General features: G+C 64.5%; 1 protein-coding gene across 3 annotated transcripts in view; it reads right to left on the minus strand.

Annotated features, from left to right (window-relative positions):
• CAMTA1 (calmodulin binding transcription activator 1) overlaps positions 1 to 21629 on the minus strand; it is a 797376-nt gene that overhangs the window by 71324 nt on the left and 704423 nt on the right. For all 3 annotated transcript variants that reach the window (XM_036255211.1, XM_036255212.1, XM_036255210.1), the window contains exons 8-10: positions 12651 to 12791; positions 9111 to 10954; positions 3851 to 3977 (exon numbers count right to left, since the gene is read on the minus strand). In XM_036255211.1, coding sequence (XP_036111104.1) covers positions 3851 to 3977; positions 9111 to 10954; positions 12651 to 12791 — 2112 coding nt within the window. The remainder of the gene's footprint in view (positions 1 to 3850; positions 3978 to 9110; positions 10955 to 12650; positions 12792 to 21629) is intronic.

Here is a 21629-nt window from a genome sequence, read left to right on the forward strand (position 1 = left end):
TCCAGGTCTCTCTGTACCAATGTCCCCGCGGAGGGTCCTCCTCGACTGCTGCTCTCCCTCTACCGCCTCCTGGCGTCCGCCGGACCTGTGTGCCGCTGGCACGGTGGCAGAGTCAACGGTCCCCTTCCTTCCCTGAGAGGTGCACGGAGAGGACTCCTGGGGCCCGGCCCAGCGGCCGCTCCTGCAGGCCCAGCACACGGTGCTTCCTGGACACTCCCTCCCCCCAGCCAGTCTGCCAGCGAGTCCCAGGTCCGTCCACGTCTGGCCATCTCCACGGCCACCACACTGGCCAAGCTGCCATCATTTCTTGCTCAAACTCCGGCATGAGCCTCTGCTGAGGACAACCTCAGCTCGCCCGAGACCCGTGCCTGCCGGGATGGAGTCGGGGCTCCCACATTGAACCAGTGGGGTGCACTGCCCAGAAGGCCTCCTCCTTATGCCAGGAAAGGTCACCCCTCTGCAGCCTCCGGTGGCTCCCTGCTGGTCTCGCTCCCTGTGGTCCACTCTCCCACGTGCCCAGAACCATCTTTAATTTTTTTTTTCCTTATTGATTTTAGAAAGAGAGAAAATGAAAGGGAGAGAGAAATAGAAACACTGATGAGAGAGAACATCAACTGGCCACCTCCTGCAGGCCCCCCACTGGGGATCGGGCCCACAACCTGGGCGTGTGCCCTGCCTGGGAATCGAACTGGCGACCTCTTGGTGCAGGGTCGACACTCAACCACTGGGCCACACTGGCCAGACCCCAGAGTCATCAAGTCTCTCCCCACTTGAAACGAATGGCTTCCCAGTGCAAGTAAAACCAAACCAAACTCCTTCCCATGACTTAGAAGGATGGACACACTTTGGTCCCTGCTGTCTTCTCCAACCTGGCCATGTTGTACTCCCCCCGCCTTCATATTTCCTCTGCCTGCCTCAGGGCCTTTGCACTGCCTCTGCCCTCTGCCTGGATGCTTTCCCCCACCCCTCCCCCGACTCGCTCCGCTTCAGCATTCAGGTCCCAGCTTCAGGCCCGGCCAAGGCCCCCCCCCCCCCCCCCCCCCCGCCGTCTCTTCACAGGAACCGTCCTCTGCCCAAGTTCCTTGCCCGCGGTGCCGTTTTCAGTGTCCTGTGATCTTGGTTCTTTGTTCCCTCCTTTGTTTTTTCGTCTCCTGCAGCGGAATGAGAGCTGGGCCTGGGTCTGTCCTGACCTCCTCCTTGTGCCCAGGGCCAAGGTCAGCGCCTGGCCTGTGGTGGCCGCTCAGTGGCCGTGGAAGGGACCACCTCCACACACAGAGCTTTCGCTCGCATTCTGAATTTCGTCACTTGCTTTTTGGTGGCTTTCCCGGCACCCAGGGTGGGGCTCCAGGAGCCCCAACGCAACGTCTTCCTGGTGGTGGCTCCTCTCTCTTCTCCTGAGCCTGGCTGCCCCTCCTCAGCCCAAGTCCTCCTTCACCCGTCCCAGCGCCCTGACTCGCCTGCTCCCTGCCAGCCTCGGAGCCCCGTGGGAACCCGCAGGAGACAGACCTCTGCCCGTGTGCCCTCTGCGCCCGGCGGCGGCGGTGGGCGGCCCAGAACCGTGCTCTTGGTCAGGGTTGAATCTCCTCCCCCATTTTGCCTGGGCAGGTGTGCCAGGCTGGTGGGGAGCGGTCATTGTGCTCCCCGTGCCCCTCCCCCACTCACTCCCGGTGCGCCCGTCTTCCCAGGTCATTCCAGCCCCCACAGTGGCCAGGTGCTCAGCGGCCTCTGAGCCTTCTTTTCGGTGAGGCTGGTTGGGCTCAGCCGTCAAATGTTCCTTCTTCGAGTTCAGCTGTAGCTCCCTCAAGTCCGTCGGGGGGCGAGGGACGATCCCTTCAGCAGCCAGCAGCACCCCTCGCGGTCAGGGTTGGGGTAACGTCGGCTCCAGGCACCTACCCAGCCCCGGCAGACTATTTGAGGAATGAACGAATGAATGGGGTGAATGAAGGGATACACCCAGAGCTGTCTCACAGTGGCATGTTTCGATTCGGGCCCCAAAGCGAGATGTCCCAAGGGGACCCGTTGTGCTTGGCTGTACCAGAGCGGGGCCCCAGCAGCGGGTCTGCCTTGGAGGCTGTGGCCCTCGTCCCCTGGTGTCCCTGGTCCAAGATGCAGTCTGGGGACTGGGACCAGGGCTGCGGGCTGAGACCCGAGAGCCGGGTGCTGTCTCCCACAGCCCCGCGGGAAGCAGGGGCGAAGGCCTTGCTGGGGAGCAGCGTGCGGGCCAGGTGCTCCGGGGCCCGTCCCTCACCTCGTACTCTCCCCCACCTGGCAGGTTTTTAAAGATGCAGAAACTGAGGCCCAGAGACGTCACCACCGAGCTGGTCACACGGATGGTGACGGGCTGAGCCGGGCTGCACTGCAGTGTGACTGACCCAGCCCCAGGGTTTGCCAGGTCCTGGCCTGGGGCACCATCCAGAGGGCACGCCGAGGCCAGTTTTGTTGGAGGGTCAGATAACTTGGGACAGGCAAGGTCTGGGTTCTCAGCCAGGCAAGAGCCAGGTAGAGGAAGTGGCGTCTATTTATAGTCCCGGCGAGTCCTGTTCCCGCAGCAGGTGATAAGTGGACAGCTTAATAACAGGCTGCCCTCTCCCTGAGCCCCTCGGCAGGGGTGGGGGTGTACTGGCCACACGCAGCCCTCAGCTGGGACAGGCTGGCCCGGCCCCCGGCATTCGATGGCGGGGATCCAGGCCGGGCAGGGCTGCCAGGAGGAGGGGGCAGAGTGGGTCCCAGGGGCAAGCCAGGCAGCCGGTGGGGGCAGGGCCCGCGGGGACACCAGCCCGGGCTCCCTGAATTCAGGAGGGGCTAAACATGGGAGCCCAGCCCTGGAGCCTTCTGCATGGAGATGGAGAGAGAGGAGGTAGAACCTTCCCTGTGAGCTCAGGAGCCCAGGTTGGGGGGATGGTGAGGTCTCTGGCGGCAGACAGCGGGCGGCCCAAGGCACAGGCTGGATCAGCCCGGGTGGAAACTGGCCCGGGCACCAGCCAGCTCCGCTGCTGCCCTGGGGACCCTACCCCACTTCTCCTGGTCCGCAGCCTGCACGGAGCGCGTCCTCTCTGCTCTGTAAGCCCCCAGCTTCGGATAACACAGACGGCACCCTCCACCCTTGCCACCCACCTCCCTGTCTGTGTCTGTTCATTGCCTGGGCAAGTAGGGCAGGCCATCCCCGGGGCTACTGGGGGTGAGGGGCCAGCCCAGGGGACGGAGAGCGAGCTCTAAACAACGTGCTCCTTGTGCCGTGCCGGGCACTCTGCCAGCCCTGGGGAGACTGACAAACCCTGCCCACACGCGCTGCCAGGCCACTGGGAGGTCGCCGAGGATGAGTGGTCAGACAGGCCACCACGCTAGTGACGCCCACGAAGCCCTGAGGGGCAGCACGCGGGGCTCCTGCCCCCGAACCCCGAGGCAGATCCCAGGCAGTGCCCTCTCTTGGGGGCAGGGTAGGGCGTCATCAGACCTCCAGGGTTTGTGTGGGTTGTTCTTAGTTTGATGTTCCCCTCCCCCACCGGGCCTTCTCCATCCCTCTCTGACCTGCTCTGTGCCCCAGGGGACTGACCCCGTGGACCCCATGGCTCGGGCCATGGGGCACGCGGGCAGGAGGCAGGTCTGCCCTGCTGCAAGGTGGCCTCTGACCCCAGGCAGCTCCTGTGGGGCCGCTCTACCCCCAGGTGGGGGAGGTTAGAGCCCCCCGCGGTGGCCAGGCCTGGGTGCACCAGTCCCCCCGGCCAGGTGTGCCTGTCCCTGCCCTGTCCACATGGCCCATGGGCCAGGACAGACGCCGCCGTCACAGCCGGTCGCGGACCAGCTTCTTCCCAGCGGCAGGGGGCGGGAGGCGCCCACGCCGGGGGCTCACCTGGGCAGTAGCAGCGCAGCACGCCGGGCTGAATCAGGGACGCAGGCACTGAGATCTGGTCGAACAGGCAGCTGTAGTTATTGCTGGCTTCTTGCCACGGGCCTGTGATGAGAACCTTCACTCCTCCCTGGAGGGGACAGAGGCAGGGTGAGGGTCAGACGCCCAGGCGGGGGTGGGGCTGGGGGACGAGGGACGCAGGCCTCTGTGGGGAAGCCCTGGCTTTTGAGAACCACTGTTTCAGGGTCGCCCTGGTCCCCTGGGGTCTCCAGAGGCCTCCCTGAGCTGGCATCCGGCACGGGGGCCGGGGGCAGTTCTGACCTCTGACCCCTCCTGTGTCACTCTCTGTTCTGGGCACAGGGTTTTTCAGACCTTTTCAGCCCCTGAAGCCCCTGAGAACTGGCCAGGCGGGTCCCCTAGAAGGAAGTGGGAGAGGAAGGGCTTGTGGGCGGACTGAGGGGCCTCGGGTGTGGGAAAGAGGCCTGAGCATCTTAGCGGCACCGCAGACACTGGACGTCCTGGGGAGGGGAGGGGAGAGGAGCCCCCGGACCCCCAGGGTGTGGTGGGGGCAGGGAACGGGGCTGGATGAAGAAGCAAAGAGAAAGACGGCAGAAACAGAAAACAGGGGGTGCCCTGGGCTGGAGAGGGGCTTAGAGCCGGGGTCGGGAATAGGGTGGGTCTCCGCCCGCTGCCTCTGTGCTGAGCCGGCAAGGACACTTGTTTGCACTGCCATCCGCATGGTCACGCTGGCCCCTGCTGCACCCGACGGCACAGGCGGGCACTGCCACGCGGGCAGCCTGGCTGGGCTGCAGCTGCTCCACGGGGGGGGGGGGGCAGCTGGGAAAGGGGTTGGGTAGGGGCTTGGATGACCTTGCTCAGCTGAAGGGCAAAGGGCCCCACCCCCTAGGCCCGGAGGCACCAGGAGCAGGAGGGCGCAGGGAAGGGGAGGCTCCTCCTTGCCTTCCTGCCGGCACCTGCCAGGCCAGGCCCGGTCAGCCCTACTCTACGGCCCCTGTCCCCGCTCAGCGAGTCATTGCCTTGCATGGTGTCACGTCTGATGTGGGCTCGATCAGGGCTCCGACCGCCAAGGGGGCCAGGTAGGGTGTGGAGGTGGCTGTCCTGGGCGGGGGGACCGAGGGCAGGGGTGCGGGCCTCTCTGGCTCTCCTGGGGAGGGCCCACCAGGCTCCATTCGCCCTCCCCAGCAGGGGACCAAGAGCTGCCCAGGACGGGGTGGAGGGTGTCACCTCGCGACTGGGCTGGAGAAGGCCCAAAGGCACCCCTACTGGAGTCTGGCGCGGTGGAGGGGGTGAGGAGTGTGGGACCCACGGTCCTCCTGCCCCCACCTCTCCTGTTGCTGCCCCAGGCCAGCGAGACACTCCTCTGCTGTCACTCAGGCCCTGGAGGGACCCCAGACGCAGCACGGGGCTTGTTCCTGAGGCTCCCACAATGTTCCTGACCCAGACCTGGCCCCATGATGGCTTTGGGCATCAGCAGCAGGAGGGGGTGCTTCGAGGGATGAGGTGGAGGGGACTCCCACAGTCCACTGTGGAAGGGACCCTCCCTCTGGGCTAGTTTCGGAGAAGTCATTTGACAGCCAGGCAACCAGGGTGTGGAGGGAGCACAGGACCGGAGCCAAAGGCAGGAGGCCTGCCCCGTCCCTCAGTGGCTGTGTGTTCTCAGGCAAGTGGCCCAGCCTCTCTGGTGACATCTGATCTCGAGGGGCCTCTGGCCTTACACTCCTCTGTTCTGACACGTGGCTCCACAGGGAGATGGACTCTGTCCGGGTGGCGGGGCTGGGGCGAGTGCCGGGCGGGGAGGCTGCCCCAGACCCAGGCAGGACCTGGGAGCACCGGAGGCCAGCTCAGGGCAGCCTCCTCCCGGCTCCTGGGAAGTGGAAGGGCAGCGGCTCGAAAAGGCCACCGACAGTTACACGTTTGAAGAAGGGGAAGGAAAAAGAACGCGGTCGCCAGCTGCCAGCACGAAGCCAGCGCTGCTGTGGGGAAGAAAGGGCCGCGGGGATGATGAGAACAGCAGGCCTTCTCCATGGACACGGCCGCGGGATGCGCTCAGCATCCCTCCGCGCAGGGGACGGCTGCCATGGCAACGCTCGCCTCCTGCGCTGAGCCGAGGTGACGCGGGCACCTGAAGGCTCTGATCGCAGCCTCCCCTGCCTGATGCCGCAGCAGCGCCCGTGAAAGATGACGCAGAGGGCTTGGGGGAGGGGACGGAGCGGCAGATGCCATCTGAGGTCGCTGTTTCCTGGGAGTCCTGAGAGGGAGGACCCAGATTTCCGATGCACCTAGGGCAGATCCGGGGCACAGGGGCACCTCGTGTGTGTGTGTGCGCGTGTGTGTGTGTGTCAGTGACCAGCCGCAGCTGGGGTGAAGAGGTGAACACAACACAGAAGTGGGGGCTACCTACAGAAGTGGGAGGGCTGGAGCCTCTGAGCAGAGACAGCAAGATGGCCCCAGCCTCAGCATCCCTGCAAAGTGGGTGCCCGGGCTCCCCTGAGTTTTAGAGCTGGGCCGGGATGCTGAGCATCTGTTTAGCCTGACCCCGCATTTACAGACTAGGAAGTGCCCCAGGCCTGTGTGTCTTTCCACGAGCCTGGCAGACTTGGCTAGAGCCAGGCCCCTGATGCAGTCAGCAAGCAGGCCTCTTGCCCGTGGAGAAGGGGGGGGGGGGGCGAGCATGCCAGCCAGGGGCTGAAGGGGAGGGTCAGGAGAGGAGGTGCTGTTTCCTGCAGGAGAACCCAGGAGGGGGTGGCCCTGCTGCTGACGGGGGACAGTGGAGGGGGTGGGGCCCTGGAGCCTCTGCAGAGGTTCCGTTCGGCCACACGGGCCCCAAAGGGTCCAGCTGGGAGGCTCTGTGCATTTTCCAATCAAACGGAGTCTGGGCTGCTTTTGTTCCCGGGCAGCTGGAATCACCCAGGGCTTCTGGGAAGCCAGGGCTGGACGCTCCCTCTGGAGGCAACCAGACCACCACCCGTTCCTGTTCCCGTGCCGCCCTCACGTGGCCAGCTGCCGAACTGCCGCTCTCCCAGGCACAGCTCCGGGATCTGCAGGCCGCAACTCACGCGCAGAGCCCAGGGGCCAGGCCTGCTGGGCCCCTCCTCAGGCCCGGGGCCCGAGGAGGCCTGAGTGCGGGCCTGGACTGGCCGAGGACTGCACACCCGGGCTGAGGCCCCGGGAGAGGGCTCCTCCTCCCGTCCTTCAGCGTCTGCAGGACCCAGGCTCCAGGGAGCCTCAAAGTGTCCCAAGGAGCAAATCTCTCAGGTCCTAGGACTTGGAGGGCCCGGGAGGCTGCCCCTCTCAGCCATGTACAGATGAGAAAACTGATGCCCGGAGAGCCAAGTCTCTGTGGCAGATCTAAAGACAGCGGACAGCGACCCCGGCCCTGACCTCACTGCAGCCCAGTCCCCTGTCCCTTCCCTCTCCCTCTGAATTGCTCTCTCACGCCCACGGGTGGGGTGGGGACAAGCTGCTGGGCTGAGCTGACCCTTCACCCTGGGGGAAGGTGGTGGGTGTCGGGAGAGTGCGACCGAGGTCCATGTCGCTCATGGAGTCTGAGCTTCATCAAGGGAAACCAGTGGAACCTTCTGGAGTCTTGGGGGGCAGTGAGGGAAGCAGAGGGGGGACAGGAGACAGGGGCCTCCTGGGCGCTCTACTCTGTCCTCACTCTCCCCATGGGGGCAGCGGCAGGAAGGGCAGCGCCCTGCCAAGGTCACCGCTGGTGCGCGCCGGGCCAGGCGTGGAATCCAGACTCCTCCCCTGCAGCCTGACACCTGAGGGCTTCTGTGGATGCCCTGCACACACAGCGCCCGGCACAAGCCGCTGCCTAGACGCCTGCTGTCCTTGCAGGACGCTCCTGTGCAAAGGCTGGTGCGGCGTCTGAGAGCTGGGGCCTGGCACACAGATTCTGTCTGGGCTTTTCCATGAGGGAGGAGGCCGAGCAGGCGTGAGCCTCTTGCTCATGACTGTGACACCGAGGCCCACGGTCTAGGGCACCCCGCCAGGGTTGTACACGGTCAGCCAGTGAGTGGCCTCTTTCCACGGCCACGGCAGGAGGACGTGGAAAAGGAAGACAGTGGGCCATGAGCTGTGATGGCCAAGGAATCGTGACCAATATTCACTGATGACGTACTTTGGGCCGAAGACCACTCCTGCCCGCGCCTGAGACAGGTGCTGTTACAACCCATCTCAGAGGCGAGGGGACGGAATCGCAGAGGTGAAGCCTGAAGTCACACCCAGCAGAGCCCCTGAGACGTGCCCTCTACCACTGTCCCCCCTCCCAGGGGGGACTCGAGCAGAGACCAGCTCCGAGAAGCACTTCACCTCTCGGGACACCCCGCCGCCCAGCCCTACACTGGAGCTCATCCCAGGGTGTCCTGCCGCGCCCGGGTCTGGAAGGTGCACGCACCGCTTGAGCCACTGCCTTAGTTAAGGTGGCCCATGAGGTTCAGGGTCTTTCAAGAGCACCCCTCCCTCGTCCGGGGCAGCAACCCCTGCCCTGGCATCTAGGGACCATGGCACAAGCACCCCGGGAGCCGGGAGCAGCCACCAGCTGGGGAGAAAGGGCCAATCGGGGCCCCAGGCGCCTGGCCGGAGGGCTGGGGGAGTCAGTACGCAGCAGAAAAGTTCGGCCACGCTCCTTCCCTACGTCATTCTAGTGGGAGAAAAAGCAAAGACTCCTTGAACCCGGTGCCACCGTGGCCCACTGGGTGTTCCTGCTCTGGAGCCAGCCTCCTGGTGTCATCTGAGACTGGGTGGGGGCAGCCGACGACGGGAGGTCCTGGGTCAAAGAACACGCCTTGATTTTCTAGAGGCCAGATTTCACCCCGTCTTACTGATGGCTACTCAGAAGCTGTACCCTCTCTCTTCATTTCCTGGGAAGTGGTTTGTTTTCGTTTTGTTTAGTAGAGCAGATCAGAGCAATGGGTGTGTTTTTTTTCCCCCCTACCAGCTCTCGGGTCCCCCCACCCCCGCTCCCCACAGCAAAGCAAAACAGAGGTGACAGGTGAACGCATGAGCCCGGTGACAGCTGCTCTGGCTGGAGCAGGAGGGCCACCTGACCTCCGAGGGGACCCGATTGTCAAGCTACTCGCTGTGATGAAGACTGAGCACAGGCGGAGGTATTTCAAGTGACCCGGGGACCGAGGGAGGGGACGACTCCGGCTGGAAAGCCACATGCAAATGAGCTTCCCTCAGCGCAGGCTGGAGGTGAGCGGGTGGAGCAGGTGGGGTGATGGCGGCCGTCGCTTACCTCCGGGTAAGACCACTCTGGGGAGTAGTCCGTCACCATGAACACCCGTCCGCTCTGCTGCAGCATCCCCAGGGTGCCCTGAGCCGAGGCCGAGACCACCTCCGCGACGTGCATGTAGGCCATGGTGCTGGCCCCGCCCTCGGCACGGCTCAGCTGCAGGCTCCCCTGCTGGGGGCTGCAACAGGGCACACACATCTCCGCCTGGGCGAAGGGGGCGCGGGCCCCGTCTTCGGGCTGGGAGAGCGCCGCGCCGTCCCCCGACACCAGCTGGTGCCCGTAGATGGTGCCGTTGCCCCCCTCCACGGAGATGAAGTCATTGATCAGGTCGGAGAACTGGTTGCTGAAGGAGATGTCAAAGTGGTCCAGGCTGAGCTCCATGTTGGAGGCGTTGCCGAGGCCGGGCTGGGCCACGGGGTACAGTCCCTGCACCACGTTCCCCGGGAGGATGGGGACGCCGCCCGTGCTGCGGATCACCCCGGGGGTTTCGGGCTGCAGGTAGTGCTCCGAGCTACAGGCCTGCAGCTCTCCGGACTTGATCAGGCCCTCGCCCCCTTCGGCCACCTGCGAGGTCTCCATGGTGACCTCCCCTTCCGCCGCCATGGCCTGGAAATTGGCCTGGAACTGCATGAGGTGGAGGGAGGAGGTGGACTCTATCCGCGTCTCCACGTGGCCGCTGCAGGAGCTGGTTTGCGACGAGGCCTCTGTTTTCACCGTGGGCATCACGAAGGTGCCCCCGGAGTCACTCAGGCTACTGTGGGCGTTCTGCTCGATGGGGAGGGGCTTGCTGGCGTCCTGCAGGAAGAAGCTGGGGGAAGGGGTCTGGTGGACATGGGGGCTGTGGCCCGTCTGGCTGAAGCTGGACGTGTAGTCCTTGTTGGAGTCGATGGCACTGAAGTCCATCTGCTCCAGGGTGGTGCTGGGGCTCAGGCCGCCGCCCGACGGCAGCAGGCCGGAGCCCGCGGTCAGGGTGAGGGAGCTGGACGCCGCGGCCACCGCGGACGAGGAGTACGCCTCTTTGGCCATCTGCTGCTCGAAGGAGGTGTCCTCGGTCTTGATCTCCTTGGTGAGGACGGTGGTGAAGCTGAAGGCCCTCTCCACCGGCGGCGAGTGCCGGACGTTGGTGCTGACCATCTCGGCCTTCAGGCCTCCGCCCCCGTACGTCTGGCCCTGCTTTGGGTTGTTGAGGAAACAGTCGGGGTCAAAGTTCATGGTGGTTTCTGGAATCTTCCGGCCACCGTCGAGGGTGGTGGAGAGGACCAGCTCTTCGGACACGTTGGTGGGCAGCATCGACAGGCTCTCCGAGCTGCCCGTGGTGGGGAAGGCGAACTTGTGGCCGTCGGAGCTCATGGCCAGGACCAGGCCCTGAGAGGCATCGGGCGAGAGGAGGTGGTGGTTGGGGCCGGCGGTGGGGGACATGGTGTACACGGCCTCGTTGGTGACCTCGGACATGAACACCGTGGCACTCTGGGACAAGCTCCCCATCACGGAGGCCACCGCCATGCTGGACACGCCTGTGACCACGGGGCTGTCCACCATGTCGGGGTCGCTGTTGAGCCCGCTGCTGATGGACACGGGGGAGCTCTGGGTGGTGTCGGGCACCTCCACCTGGTTGGTGGAGGAGACCTCGGTGCTGCTCTGGTGCAGCAGCGCGGGCTTGGCCACCTTGCCGTTCCGCTTCTCGCGGCCCGAGCCCTTGCCGTGGCTCGGCTCCTGCTTGCCCTCTGACACGTCGTTGTGCTGCACCTCCGCGTGGCCCCCGCAGCCCCCCGTCCGCGGCTCCACCTTCGGCGAGATGATGCGGTGTTTGGCACTGTTACACTTGTGGTGCACGCTGCTGCCCGCTCCTGCAGGGATCGGAAGCACAACACACACGCACACACACGCACACACATGTACATACACATGCACACACATGCACGCCCACACACACGCAGAGGCATGCACGCCCCCACACACGCACACACATGCACACACACATGCATAGACATGCACACAGGCATGCACACCCCCACAGGCATGCATGGCCACACACACGTGCACACACACATGTGCACACACGCACACAGGCATGCACACCCACACGCACCACACGTGCACGCACACACACACACACACACAAAGAGAGAGTCAGAGCTGGGGCTGTGGTGGACCCTGTCTGAGCGGCTGGGACCTGGCCAAGCCCCACCCCGGGGCCTCAGCAGGCCACTGAACCCCTGGGGCTGGCCTGCGCAGTCACTCAGGGTTTGGGGCCCACTGACCCCAGGCCCGGGGCGGTCACAGGCCTGTGTCAACATCCTCCAGACCAGGGACTTTTTTTCTGGACTCACTTTTCAAACAGTGTCAGTAGTGCCCCAGGACGTGGGAGGTGGGGGAGCAGAGGATGGAGAGAGCTCCCTTCTCCAGGGACCCTCCCACCTACGAGCAGCCTGGGGGAGGGGCCGTTGCTCAGCCCTGGGTGGTGGCCGGGTCCCTCTCTCTGCCCCCTGGGAGTTTCCATGCCACTTGCTCAGGCCCTGTGGTATTTCGGGAGCCCCCCGGGACAGGGAGCCAGCGGTGGAGGGGGACCTGCAGAGCAAGGCACTCTCTCTGAATTAGCTCTCGGGTCCCAGGACCAAAGGGTAGCCCAGACTCTGTTCCGGAGGCCAAAAGGTATTTGGGGGTCACTATCTTCTGTTTGGCTAGTTGGGCCTGTCCTCAGCTCTTTATGGGGACAAGTCTCTCTACAGCACGGCAAGGCTCGCGGCTCAGGGCAGAGGAGGGAGCCCCCGGCCCGGCGTCTCTGGGCTCTAGCACCAGGGCTCAGGCCCGCCGGGACGCCAGGCGGCTTTTCCTTGCCGTCTCGCCCCACGCCATCATCATTTCCGCCCATCTGATAAGGGTCACTTTGCTTTTGATAAAAGGGTGAGTTCTCCCCGGACCCCGTCACAGCCTTGCCATCAAGATTCCTAAATGCACGGAGACTTTGCCGAGAAGTGACGCGACCCGCTCATGGAGACACCGAATTACGGCGGCTCGGGGAGCAGAGAGCCACGTTTCAAAGAGCAAATGCCAGTGTCAGAAAGAGAGACGTCAGGACGGAGAGTGAGGGACAGGAGTTCTGGGCGGAGGGAGACAGGTTCAAGGCAGAGGTTTGGCTGGAGTGGTCCCAGTGACTCAGGTCTGCTCTCCCTGAGGAGGCTGGTCCAGTGCCGGGACCTGGGCCTCCTGCTGATGCGCCCAGGGGCACTGGAGGCCTGGAGGGCACTGTGGTGGGTGGACAGAACCCTGGAGCCCCACTCCCATGCAACCCCCTAACTCTGCTGCCCCCTAGGGGAGCTGCCGCCCTAGAAACTGCCGTCTTCTGCCCAGAGTGGGCGGTTCGCCAGCGGGTGGGGCAGGACGAGGGTGAGTCTGTCCTGGGCGCTGGGCAGTTGCCCGGCTCCGGGCTGACCTCCTTCCCTCACTGGGCATCACAGCGACCCCTGAGGAGGGGAGCTGTGCCCGGGCCCGTGGCGCCCGCCTGCCCGCCCGGAGCCCGCTCGCCCCGCTCGCCCCGCTCACCCAAGCTGCCGGTGCACAGGCAGTTGTGGGTCCGTGGCTGTGGCTTGGTCTGGTGGCTGTCGAGGATTTGCTGCACCAGCTGCTCCACCGAGAAGCCCGAGCTGCTGTTGCCGTTGCTGCAGGTCCACTTGATGCCGTGGACTGGGGGAGGGGGGGACAGAGGCGGGATGGTTAGAGGCCACGGGTGCGGGGGAGGGTCTGGGTGGGGGACCGACTCTGCCGGGAAGCTGGCTCTAGGGACAAATGAGGAGGCAGAGGGTGCGCCCGGCTGCCCCACCAGACCCCGGAGGCTCCCTGCTCTTCCTCCACCCGCCCTTCCCTGGGACGCAGTCAGGATGCGTGGACTACCCAGAGATTTGCTTCGGTTGTCCCAGGTCCAAGTGCACCAGGGTGGCGCTGCAGGGGTCCTGGAGTGGAAGAGACTGCAGGTTGTGGAGACCCCGAGAGGAGATCAGGGTGGGGTCCCAGCATGTGCTTTAGCATGCTGCTCTCGCCAGACTTCGCGGCCTCAGGGGCTGCCCACACCCTGGCCAGTGCATGCCCACTGATGGCTGGCCACCTCCATGGCTGCCGTGGGGTTTCTGGCTCAACCCTCCTTGACCTGGGCCTCTGCTGCCCCTGGTGCTGGAGTGGGGGCCCGAACGGCCGTGGGCTGTCTTCCCCACCTGCTTGGCAGGATGGGCTGGAACTCAAACAAACCGACCCGCCTCGCTGGGTGTGCTGACAGTTCATGCCCGCTCTCTCTCAGCGGAGCGCACCGGCCGGGAGGGGCCGAGCCCAGGCTGGCAGGCCAGGCACACGGCATCGCCCGGCTCCCTCTGGCGGCTCTGGCGGGGCCGGGTTCCAGAGGCACTGAGCCCACAGCTCCTGGGCTCCAGAGGGACCCAGGCTGCTGAGAGGGGGTGGGGGGAGCAGGTGGTCTGGGAGGAGGAGCAGGCTCCGAGTCACGGCCTGGCCGAGAGGCCAGGGGCTTTGCCGATGCGAGAACAATTCCTTTCTCCTTCAGCTGAACTTCTCTCAAGGGACCCGGGGAAGGAGATGTCACCGCTCAAGTCACCTGCCCCGTCTGTGCAGGGCTCCAGGACACAGATGCACAAGGAGACAGTCTACACAGCGTGTAGGAGCTGGGTCCAATTCACACCTCGATTTGAGTCCAGAATTTGGTCTTTACTTGCTGTGTAAATTTGAGCAGGTTGTAAACCTCTCTGAGCCTCAGTTTCCTCATCTGTACAACGGGGACATAATGGCATCTGCCCGACACCGTGGCTAGGAGGAAACCTGACCCACCTCCCAGCGTGTGTGTGTACCGGACGAAGAGCTGCTGCGGTCACCGCCGTTCATGGTGATGACGGCGAAGACGGTGACATACACACGAGACACTGGCCTTGCCCTGCAGCTGGCTGAGGCTCTGCGCCTGCGGATTCTTGCTGTGAAATCCTCAGATGGCTCCACCTTGGGCACCGGGATGTGTGGGGAGAGCTCCCCGGCGTCGACCTCACGCCTCTGCTCCGTGTCCGTGCCTTTAGGGGAACGTCAGTGGTTTTGCAAAGAAACCCCACGTGTGAGGGCTCTGATCTGCCAGGACTCCCTGGTGGGCGCTGCTCTCTTGCCCTGCGCACCTGCCCCAGGTGTCCGCTCACGGTCCCTGCCCTGTGCTCCATCCTGATGAGGCTCCTCCAGGGGCCGTGGTCCCGGTCCCAGAGGGTCTTGGATTCCGGTGGGTCACCAAGGGAATGAGGGCGGAGCTGATGGTTCTGTCCCCAAGCTCTGAGCGGTCTGGATCCCGGATCTGAAGTTGTGTGCCTGTTCAGAGCGCTATGGATGGGCGCACGCAAGGGGTGGCGGTGGGCAGCCTCTGCCGTGGGGTCCCTCGGGGGCTTCCCCAGCAGCCCAGGAGGCCCGTGCTCCTGCGGGCTCAGGCCACCTTGTCCCCGGCAGCTCGAGGGAAGGGCCAGGACAGGGGTGCACAGACCTCATCACAGCTGTGGAGACTTTTTCTCAAATAACCTTTCCCCTGGGAATCTGACATGGCTGAGGCCGGAGGGAGGGTCAGGGTCCCCTGGCCTGTCCCTCTGTCCTGGGCCCCTTGGCCGAGCACATTTTCCAGGCCCCTCATTCTACAGATGAGAGGAGAGAGACCGGGAGTGGGGACACAGCCCCGGACTCCAGGACACTTTGCCCCTCACACACACAGGGGCCTGTCCCAGCGTCCGTCCCTAGCCCCAGCCTGGAGATTCCGGTGTCCTGGTCTGGGGCGGCGCCCAGGCCTTTGACGGAAGCTGTGCGGGAGCTCCTCGTGCGCGGTCAGGGGGCGCACACAGCTCCTCCTGAGCCTCGTCCTTGGGGCGCTGCAGGTCTGGGGGCAGAGGTGCCCTTGGAGCAGACGCCCTGGTGACGTTGAACAGCCGCTCACTGCTCATTGCAGAACCAGACCAGGTGTTCTCCGAACCCCCACCCGCCCCTGGGGAGCAAAGCCCCACCTCCGATCTCCAGCCTTATGGCCACACCTCATCCAGAGGTCGTGGGGGCGGGCGGGCTTGCGGATCCCCAGTCTCCCAGGGCAGGCATCTCTGGCACCCCCAACCAGGTCCCTGCATCTCCCTGACGACATGGCTCAGACCAGGCTTCTGCTCCGGCCCCCACAGGGGTGCGGCCACAGCTCTTCCTCCCCTCCTCCTGTCGTGAAGGTTATAAAATAAAAACCCAGTGAAGGGTGACAGATTGCAGGCAGAGCATTTCTGGATGCTTAATGCAAATTACCTACTGTCTCGGAACATCCAATATGCAGATGGCCGCCCTCCCCCTGGGTCGGGGAGACGCCCCCTCTGCCGAGGTGGTGAGTTGTTAGGACTGAATATCAAATACTATCAGGACGGCTTTTAACATGTCGTGCTCTGCTTCCTGCCACGTAATGAATCAGCGGGAAAGGAGATTTCCGTAGGGAACAGCGCTCCGTGAGAGGACGGTTGATAAACACACTCCGCTGTCCCCACCCCTCCCTGCCACCTTCCTCAAATCAGCAGAAGGGTAACCGCACTCCAAGTACACCTGATGGATGGTAAGGTCGCGCGCCCTGGGGCGGGACACAGAAGGATTGCCCAGAGAATAGCCTCCTGGTGGCTCTGGGTCGCATGGGTCCCCTCTGCTCCCTGCACCTCAGTAGAGGCCACCAGGCCCCTCATTTCCAGGCACAGTCGGCCACCTCGCCTGGAGGACATGCGGAGCCTTCCAGCCCGGCGGGGTCCCTGGCGGTCAGGTGGTGGAGGCGGACCTGTTCGCCCAGGAATGCTGGGACCAGGCGTGTGTGGGCCCCGCTGACTCGTCCATGGGCCTGCGCAGGATGGGAGCGGCCACAGCCCCCTGCCGCTCGGGGACCCACAGACCTGGGGCCGGACGCTGGCTCTGGCTGGCTGCCGCGGCGGGCCCCGTGTGAGGACCGGTCTGCGGAGATGAGGCGGGTGGTGTCACGGGAACCCACTGGCCCGTGCCCGCACCAACCTGGCCTGTACCCAACACTTACCCTAATTACCACCCGCGGCCAGACAGCGGTGCTCCCTCTAATATGAATAATCAAAACGAAATCAATGGCAACAGCATGTGGCCATGCTTTGGAGAGCATCTTCTGATGAACAATTTACCCAAGAGGCGGCCGACCGCTGTGCGCGAGTAATTGAGATCTGGAGGAGGGGCCAGGCGAAGGTGTGGGTGACCCCACGTGGGGCCGGCTGGCAGCCGTGGGCCTCTCGGCACGGCTGCTCCGGCCCAGCTTCGGGGGAGGGGCAGGGAGCCCTGGCAGACGAGGCCTGGGCCCAGGTCACGCTTTGCTGGCCCCCTGCAGGGAGAGAACTGTGTGCCCACACACTTCTGAGGTTGAAGCCCCAACCCCGAAGTGACTGTATTTGGACACGGGGCCTTTCAGGAGGTTAACGAGGTTAAGTGAGGTCAGGAGGGTGGGTCCCTCTCCAACGGGACTCATGTCCTCGGAGGAAGAGGAGGCGATCCCAGGAGCGTACACACCGCAAGGCCCTGGGCGGTCACAGCGAGCGGGCGAGAGGACACGGGGCGGGGGAGGGGGGGCCCTGCCGGAAACCGCCCCGCCCACACCTTGCGCTGGGACTTCTCAGCTCCCAGGCTTCGAGAAAATTAATTTCTCTAAGAAAGTTAATTGAAGCTGCCCAGGCTGTGGTAGTCTGGGCCCCTGATAGAGAGAGATTACATCTGTAATCTCTCAACGACCCCTTGAGGAAGAATGATCGTCCCATTTATTAATTTAAGAACCAAACCTCAGAAAGTTACGTGACTCGCCCAAGAAGTGGGGGTGGGAGGGTTTGCACAGTCAGGTTCTTTCCACTGAATGGCCCACCCCCCAAGGTCTCCCAGCCTGCACCCCCAGGACGCAGGAATCCCTGGATGGATGACGGGTGCTGCCCCATCCCAAGGCTGAGTCTTTCCGCTCAAAGCAAGGCTCACCTCACTTCCTAGAGGGAGGGTGTCAGTTTACGGGGTGGGGACCTGGTGCCGGTGCAGGGAACCCGGAGACAGGGGCCAGCCCACTGCCCCCCCCTGTGTGTCCTGCCCTCTCTGACCGAAGGGCCCGCTCTCAAGCCCATGGCTCCCCCCTCGTGAGTGTCCTCCCTGTGGCCAGGACGGGGGTGGGGGCCGCTGGCTGGGCCACTCAGCCCAGGGCACAGGAAGCTGGCCGGGCCCCAGGGAGCAGGGAGCAGGTGGGAGGCGGCAGCGGCGGTGGGCCCGCCCCCCGAGGACACGGAGCCAGCAAGGGAGAGGGAACCCCGTGCCAGGAACACGTTTCAGTGGCTGAGCCTGGGCCTCTGGGGCTCCTGGAGCCTGGCCATGTTCATGGAGGAGACGGTAAGTGTCTGTGAAAGACAGTGAACCCAAAGAAAGGGTCCTCCCCGAGGAGGTGGGATTTGCGGGGGCAGCATTTGGCTTTGAAACCGGGGCTCCTTGCCTGGATTTCTAGTCACTGGGGGTGGGGAGGGGACCCACCTAGTCAGAGACGGGGCCCAGGGGCAGTTCCTCTTGGCTGTCACCCAAAGCTAACATCGTTCACACCTGACGTGGACCCACAGTAGTGGTAGCACTGCACTGCAGGGCGAGGGGCATTGCACTGCAGGGCGGGGTGGCATTGCACTGCAGGGCGGGGGGCATTGCACTGCAGGGCGGGGGGCATTACGCTGCAGGGCGGGGGGCATTGCACTGCAGGGCGGGGGGGCATTGCACTGCAGGGCGGGGGGCATTGCACTGCAGGGTGGGGCATTGCACTGCAGGGCGGGGGGCATTGCACTGCAGGGCGGGGGCATTGCACTGCAGGCGGGGCGGCATTGCACTGCAGGGCGGGGGGGCATTGCACTGCAGGGCGGGGGGCATTGCAGGGCGGGGGGCATTGCACTGCAGGGCGGGGGGGCATTGCACTGCAGGGTGGGGGGGCATTGCACTGCAGGGCGGGAGGGCATTACACTGCAGGGCGGGGGGCATTGCACTGCAGAGCGGGTGGGGCGGGGGGGCATTGCACTGCAGGGCGGGAGGGCATTGCACTGCAGGGCGGGGGGCATTGCACTGCAGGGCAGGGTGGCATTGCACTGCAGGGCGGGGGGCATTGCACTGCAGGGCGGGGGGCATTGCACTGCAGGGCGGGGGGCATTGCACTGCAGGGCGGGGGGCATTGCACTGCAGGGCGGGGTGCATTGCACTGCAGGGCGGGGGGGCATGCACTGCAGGGCGGGGTGGCATTGCACTGCAGGGCGGGGGGCATTGCCTGCAGGGCGGGGGGCATTGCACTGCAGGGCGGGGGGCATTGTACTGCAGGGGGGGGGCATTGCACTGCAGGGCGGGGGCATTGCACTGCAGGGTGGGGCATTGCACTGCAGGGCGGGGCGGCATTGCACTGCAGGGCGGGGGGCATTGCACTGCAGGGCGGGGGGCATTGCACTGCAGGGCGGGGCGGCATTGCACTGCAGGCGGGGGCGAATTGCACTGCAGGGCGGGGGGCATTGCACTGCAGGGCGGGGCGGCATTGCACTGCAGGGCGGGGTGGCATTGCACTGCAGGGCGGGGGGCATTGCACTGCAGGGTGGGGCATTGCACTGCAGGGCGGGGCGGCATTGCACTGCAGGGCGGGGGGGCATTGCACTGCAGGGCGGGGGGCATTGCACTGCAGGGCGGGGGGCATTGCACTGCAGGGCGGGGCGGAATTGCACTGCAGGGCGGGGGCATTGCACTGCAGGGCGGGGGCATTGCACTGCAGGGCGGGGGGCATTGCACTGCAGGGCGGGGCAGACCCAGCTCAGCGTCTGAGCCTGCCATGCGGGAAGGAGGGGTTGGACTCCAGAAAGGTCGCGAGCCTGCGGGGCACAGGCTGATCGGACTGTGCTGGCCTTACGTGCGTAAGATGTAAAAGGCCTTTGATGCCTCTTGGCCTCGGTTTCCTCATCTGCAAAATGGGCGCCTCTCTCTGGTTCACCTGACTACCTGTCACTGTTTCCTAAGGGGCTTTAAAGACACACAGAGAAGTGGGCCCCACACCTAGGACTCTGGCTCGCTGGTGTCCACAGGACATCTGAGGCGGGTCAGGGCCCAGGGCCCCGAGGGGGAGACCCTTCTGCCCGGAAACGCCAAGCCCACTCGGGAGGGGCTTCATGGGTCCTAAAGGAGAACTCCGGAAGGCACCCAGCCACGGCGGCCGCGTCCTTCGCTCTGTGGGGCGGTAACTTTAGAAGGAGGACAGGGCACGTGGGCTGGAGCCTGGGTCACGGCGGGAGCAGTGCAGGGGGTGCCCGCTAGGATCGGCGTTTGGCTCTCTCTGCAGAGGAAGAGGTGCCTGGTGCTGCGTGAGCCGGTAGAAGTGGCATGTTGGTGGCAAAGGTAATGCCTCCCACAGGGGCCTGTGGGGTGCCCCTTCCTCCCGCCCCGCCGGCCTGGCTCAGGCAGCTCGCCTGCGCCGTGCTCAGGGCTCAGTAAAGACCAGCAACAAGGGCGACCATTCAGCCTGCTGTCCAGACAGGTCACCTTGGAGACAGGCGGGTGCTGCGATCATTTGCCTGGACAATGGTGGGAACTGGGACGCTCCCGGCAACCCGGGCCGCGTGGTCACCCTATTCAGAAACCATGTGATGGAGACGGGGTGGGGGCGGGGGCGCCTGCCACGTGCCTCTCAGTGCATGAATGAGCCCGATTGGATGCCTCCGAGTTGTTGACACGGGAAGGCTGTCTCCATGGCAACAAGGTCCGTGGGAAAGGCAGTAGGGTTGGCTTCATTCTCACTGTGTTCTTGCTGCCGGGGATCGAGGCCCCGCTTCTGATTTCTCGGTTCGGCTGGATAACATTTTCATTAGATTTAACTTCTTGTGTCCAGACACCCACATGCTATTCAATTTCCCCGTCTCGCCCTCCACTTGCTTTCTCCTGCCGGTCCTGAGGACATGTTCAGAGATATCGTTTCGAGGGGTTCGGAGGCTGATGGGACAGACGGCAAGTGCACCGGGGGATGTATGTGCTGCGTCCTGAGTGAGCTGGCCGTCCCGGGCTCTGGGCATTCGGGGACGTGGGACATCAAGACCCACCTTCTGTCTCCCACCGGGAGGCACGGCCTGTTCCATCGGTGACCGCGGCCCAGAGAAGGCAGAGGCCTGAGCACTGAACACGGCCGCTGTCCCCTTTGGGGGACGGACCTCGGGCCTGGGGGAGGTGCAGAGAGAGGGCTCCCTGCCAGGCGCACCACTGCTGTGCTGTCAGGGCACTGGGGCCACACGGCAGGTGTCCCTGCGCCTCCCACCTGGCCGCACAGACCGTCTCCACGGGGCTCCGGGGCACAGAAAGTGGCCTTGGCCGTGTTTCGGCGCCGGCCCTGCCACGGACAAGGATGCGGCACCGCGGAGCCATTCCCAGGCATGCAGAACCTCCTCTGATCTGCCGCGTCCTTGTTACTCACGCCGGGATTCTTCACGCCACAGAGAGAGCGTGGACAGAGCTCTCCGACAGCCTGGTGACGTCAGAGGCGCAATCTGGCCGAGAGAGCAGCGTGGGCCGTCATCCCACATCCAGGAGCCACAAGGCCCTGGGACCCTTTTCTCAGCAGGCTAACAGCGGACTGTCCTCCCAGGCCCCAGTCAGGGGCGACCACCGGCCTGAGCAGCCCCTCCAGGCCCCGGGCAGCGGGGGCAGGGGACCAAGTGGGATTCCAGATGTTTCCATCTTGCTTCTTGCGAGATCCTGGGCTCAGATGCCTCCTCCGTGTGCCCAGAGGTGTCACCCACAGGGAGGCAGGTGCCCCCGAAAGGTCGCTGCCTCTCGGTTCCTAACGATGTGTCCCAGAACCTTCGATTTTCAAAGAGAAGCTGACAATCTGGAGATTATGATGTTGGCAACAAATTCTAAGTTTAACAAAACCACCCCTGGATGGGCAGGGCCGTGTCAGCTCCCGGTGACCACCAGGCAGGGGACATGGGCAGGGCTGCCGTGTCCCCAACGCCGGCACAGAGGCACACCCCGAACCCCGGCGAAGCTCACTGCGGGAGTGGGTGTCAGAGAGGCGCTGCAGTTCTGAAACCGCAGGGGGTGCGTGGCGCCCAGAGCATCCCTGAAATCCAAATTATTGGTCACAAGAAATCCAAATTATTTCTCTTTTAGTTCTCCTACTTGGGGGCCATTCCGCTAAATAAAATTTAGCCAGAGGGAGAAAGGCTCATTTGCAAAACAAGCCTGGATCCTCCCAGCACAGCAAGGAAAAGATGCCCCAAACCAAGGCCAGCCTTGCCACCGAGGCCCACGCCCGCTATCCTCCGTGCCAGGCTGCGCCGTGCCCAGAAGGCATTCTGGCAGGACTGGGGACTTGCGGAGATGCACCCGGCCTGCTCCCTGAGCCAGCAGGGACATCCACGGGCAGGGAAACCCTCTCCAGGCCCCATCCTGTCCCCACCCCAGCAGGGCTTCACACTCTGCAGACACGGGTGGGGGGGAAGC

This window comes from Molossus molossus, unplaced genomic scaffold (assembly GCF_014108415.1).
Source record: "Molossus molossus isolate mMolMol1 unplaced genomic scaffold, mMolMol1.p scaffold_m16_p_12, whole genome shotgun sequence".
In the NCBI taxonomy this organism is placed as follows: Eukaryota; Metazoa; Chordata; class Mammalia; order Chiroptera; family Molossidae; genus Molossus; species Molossus molossus.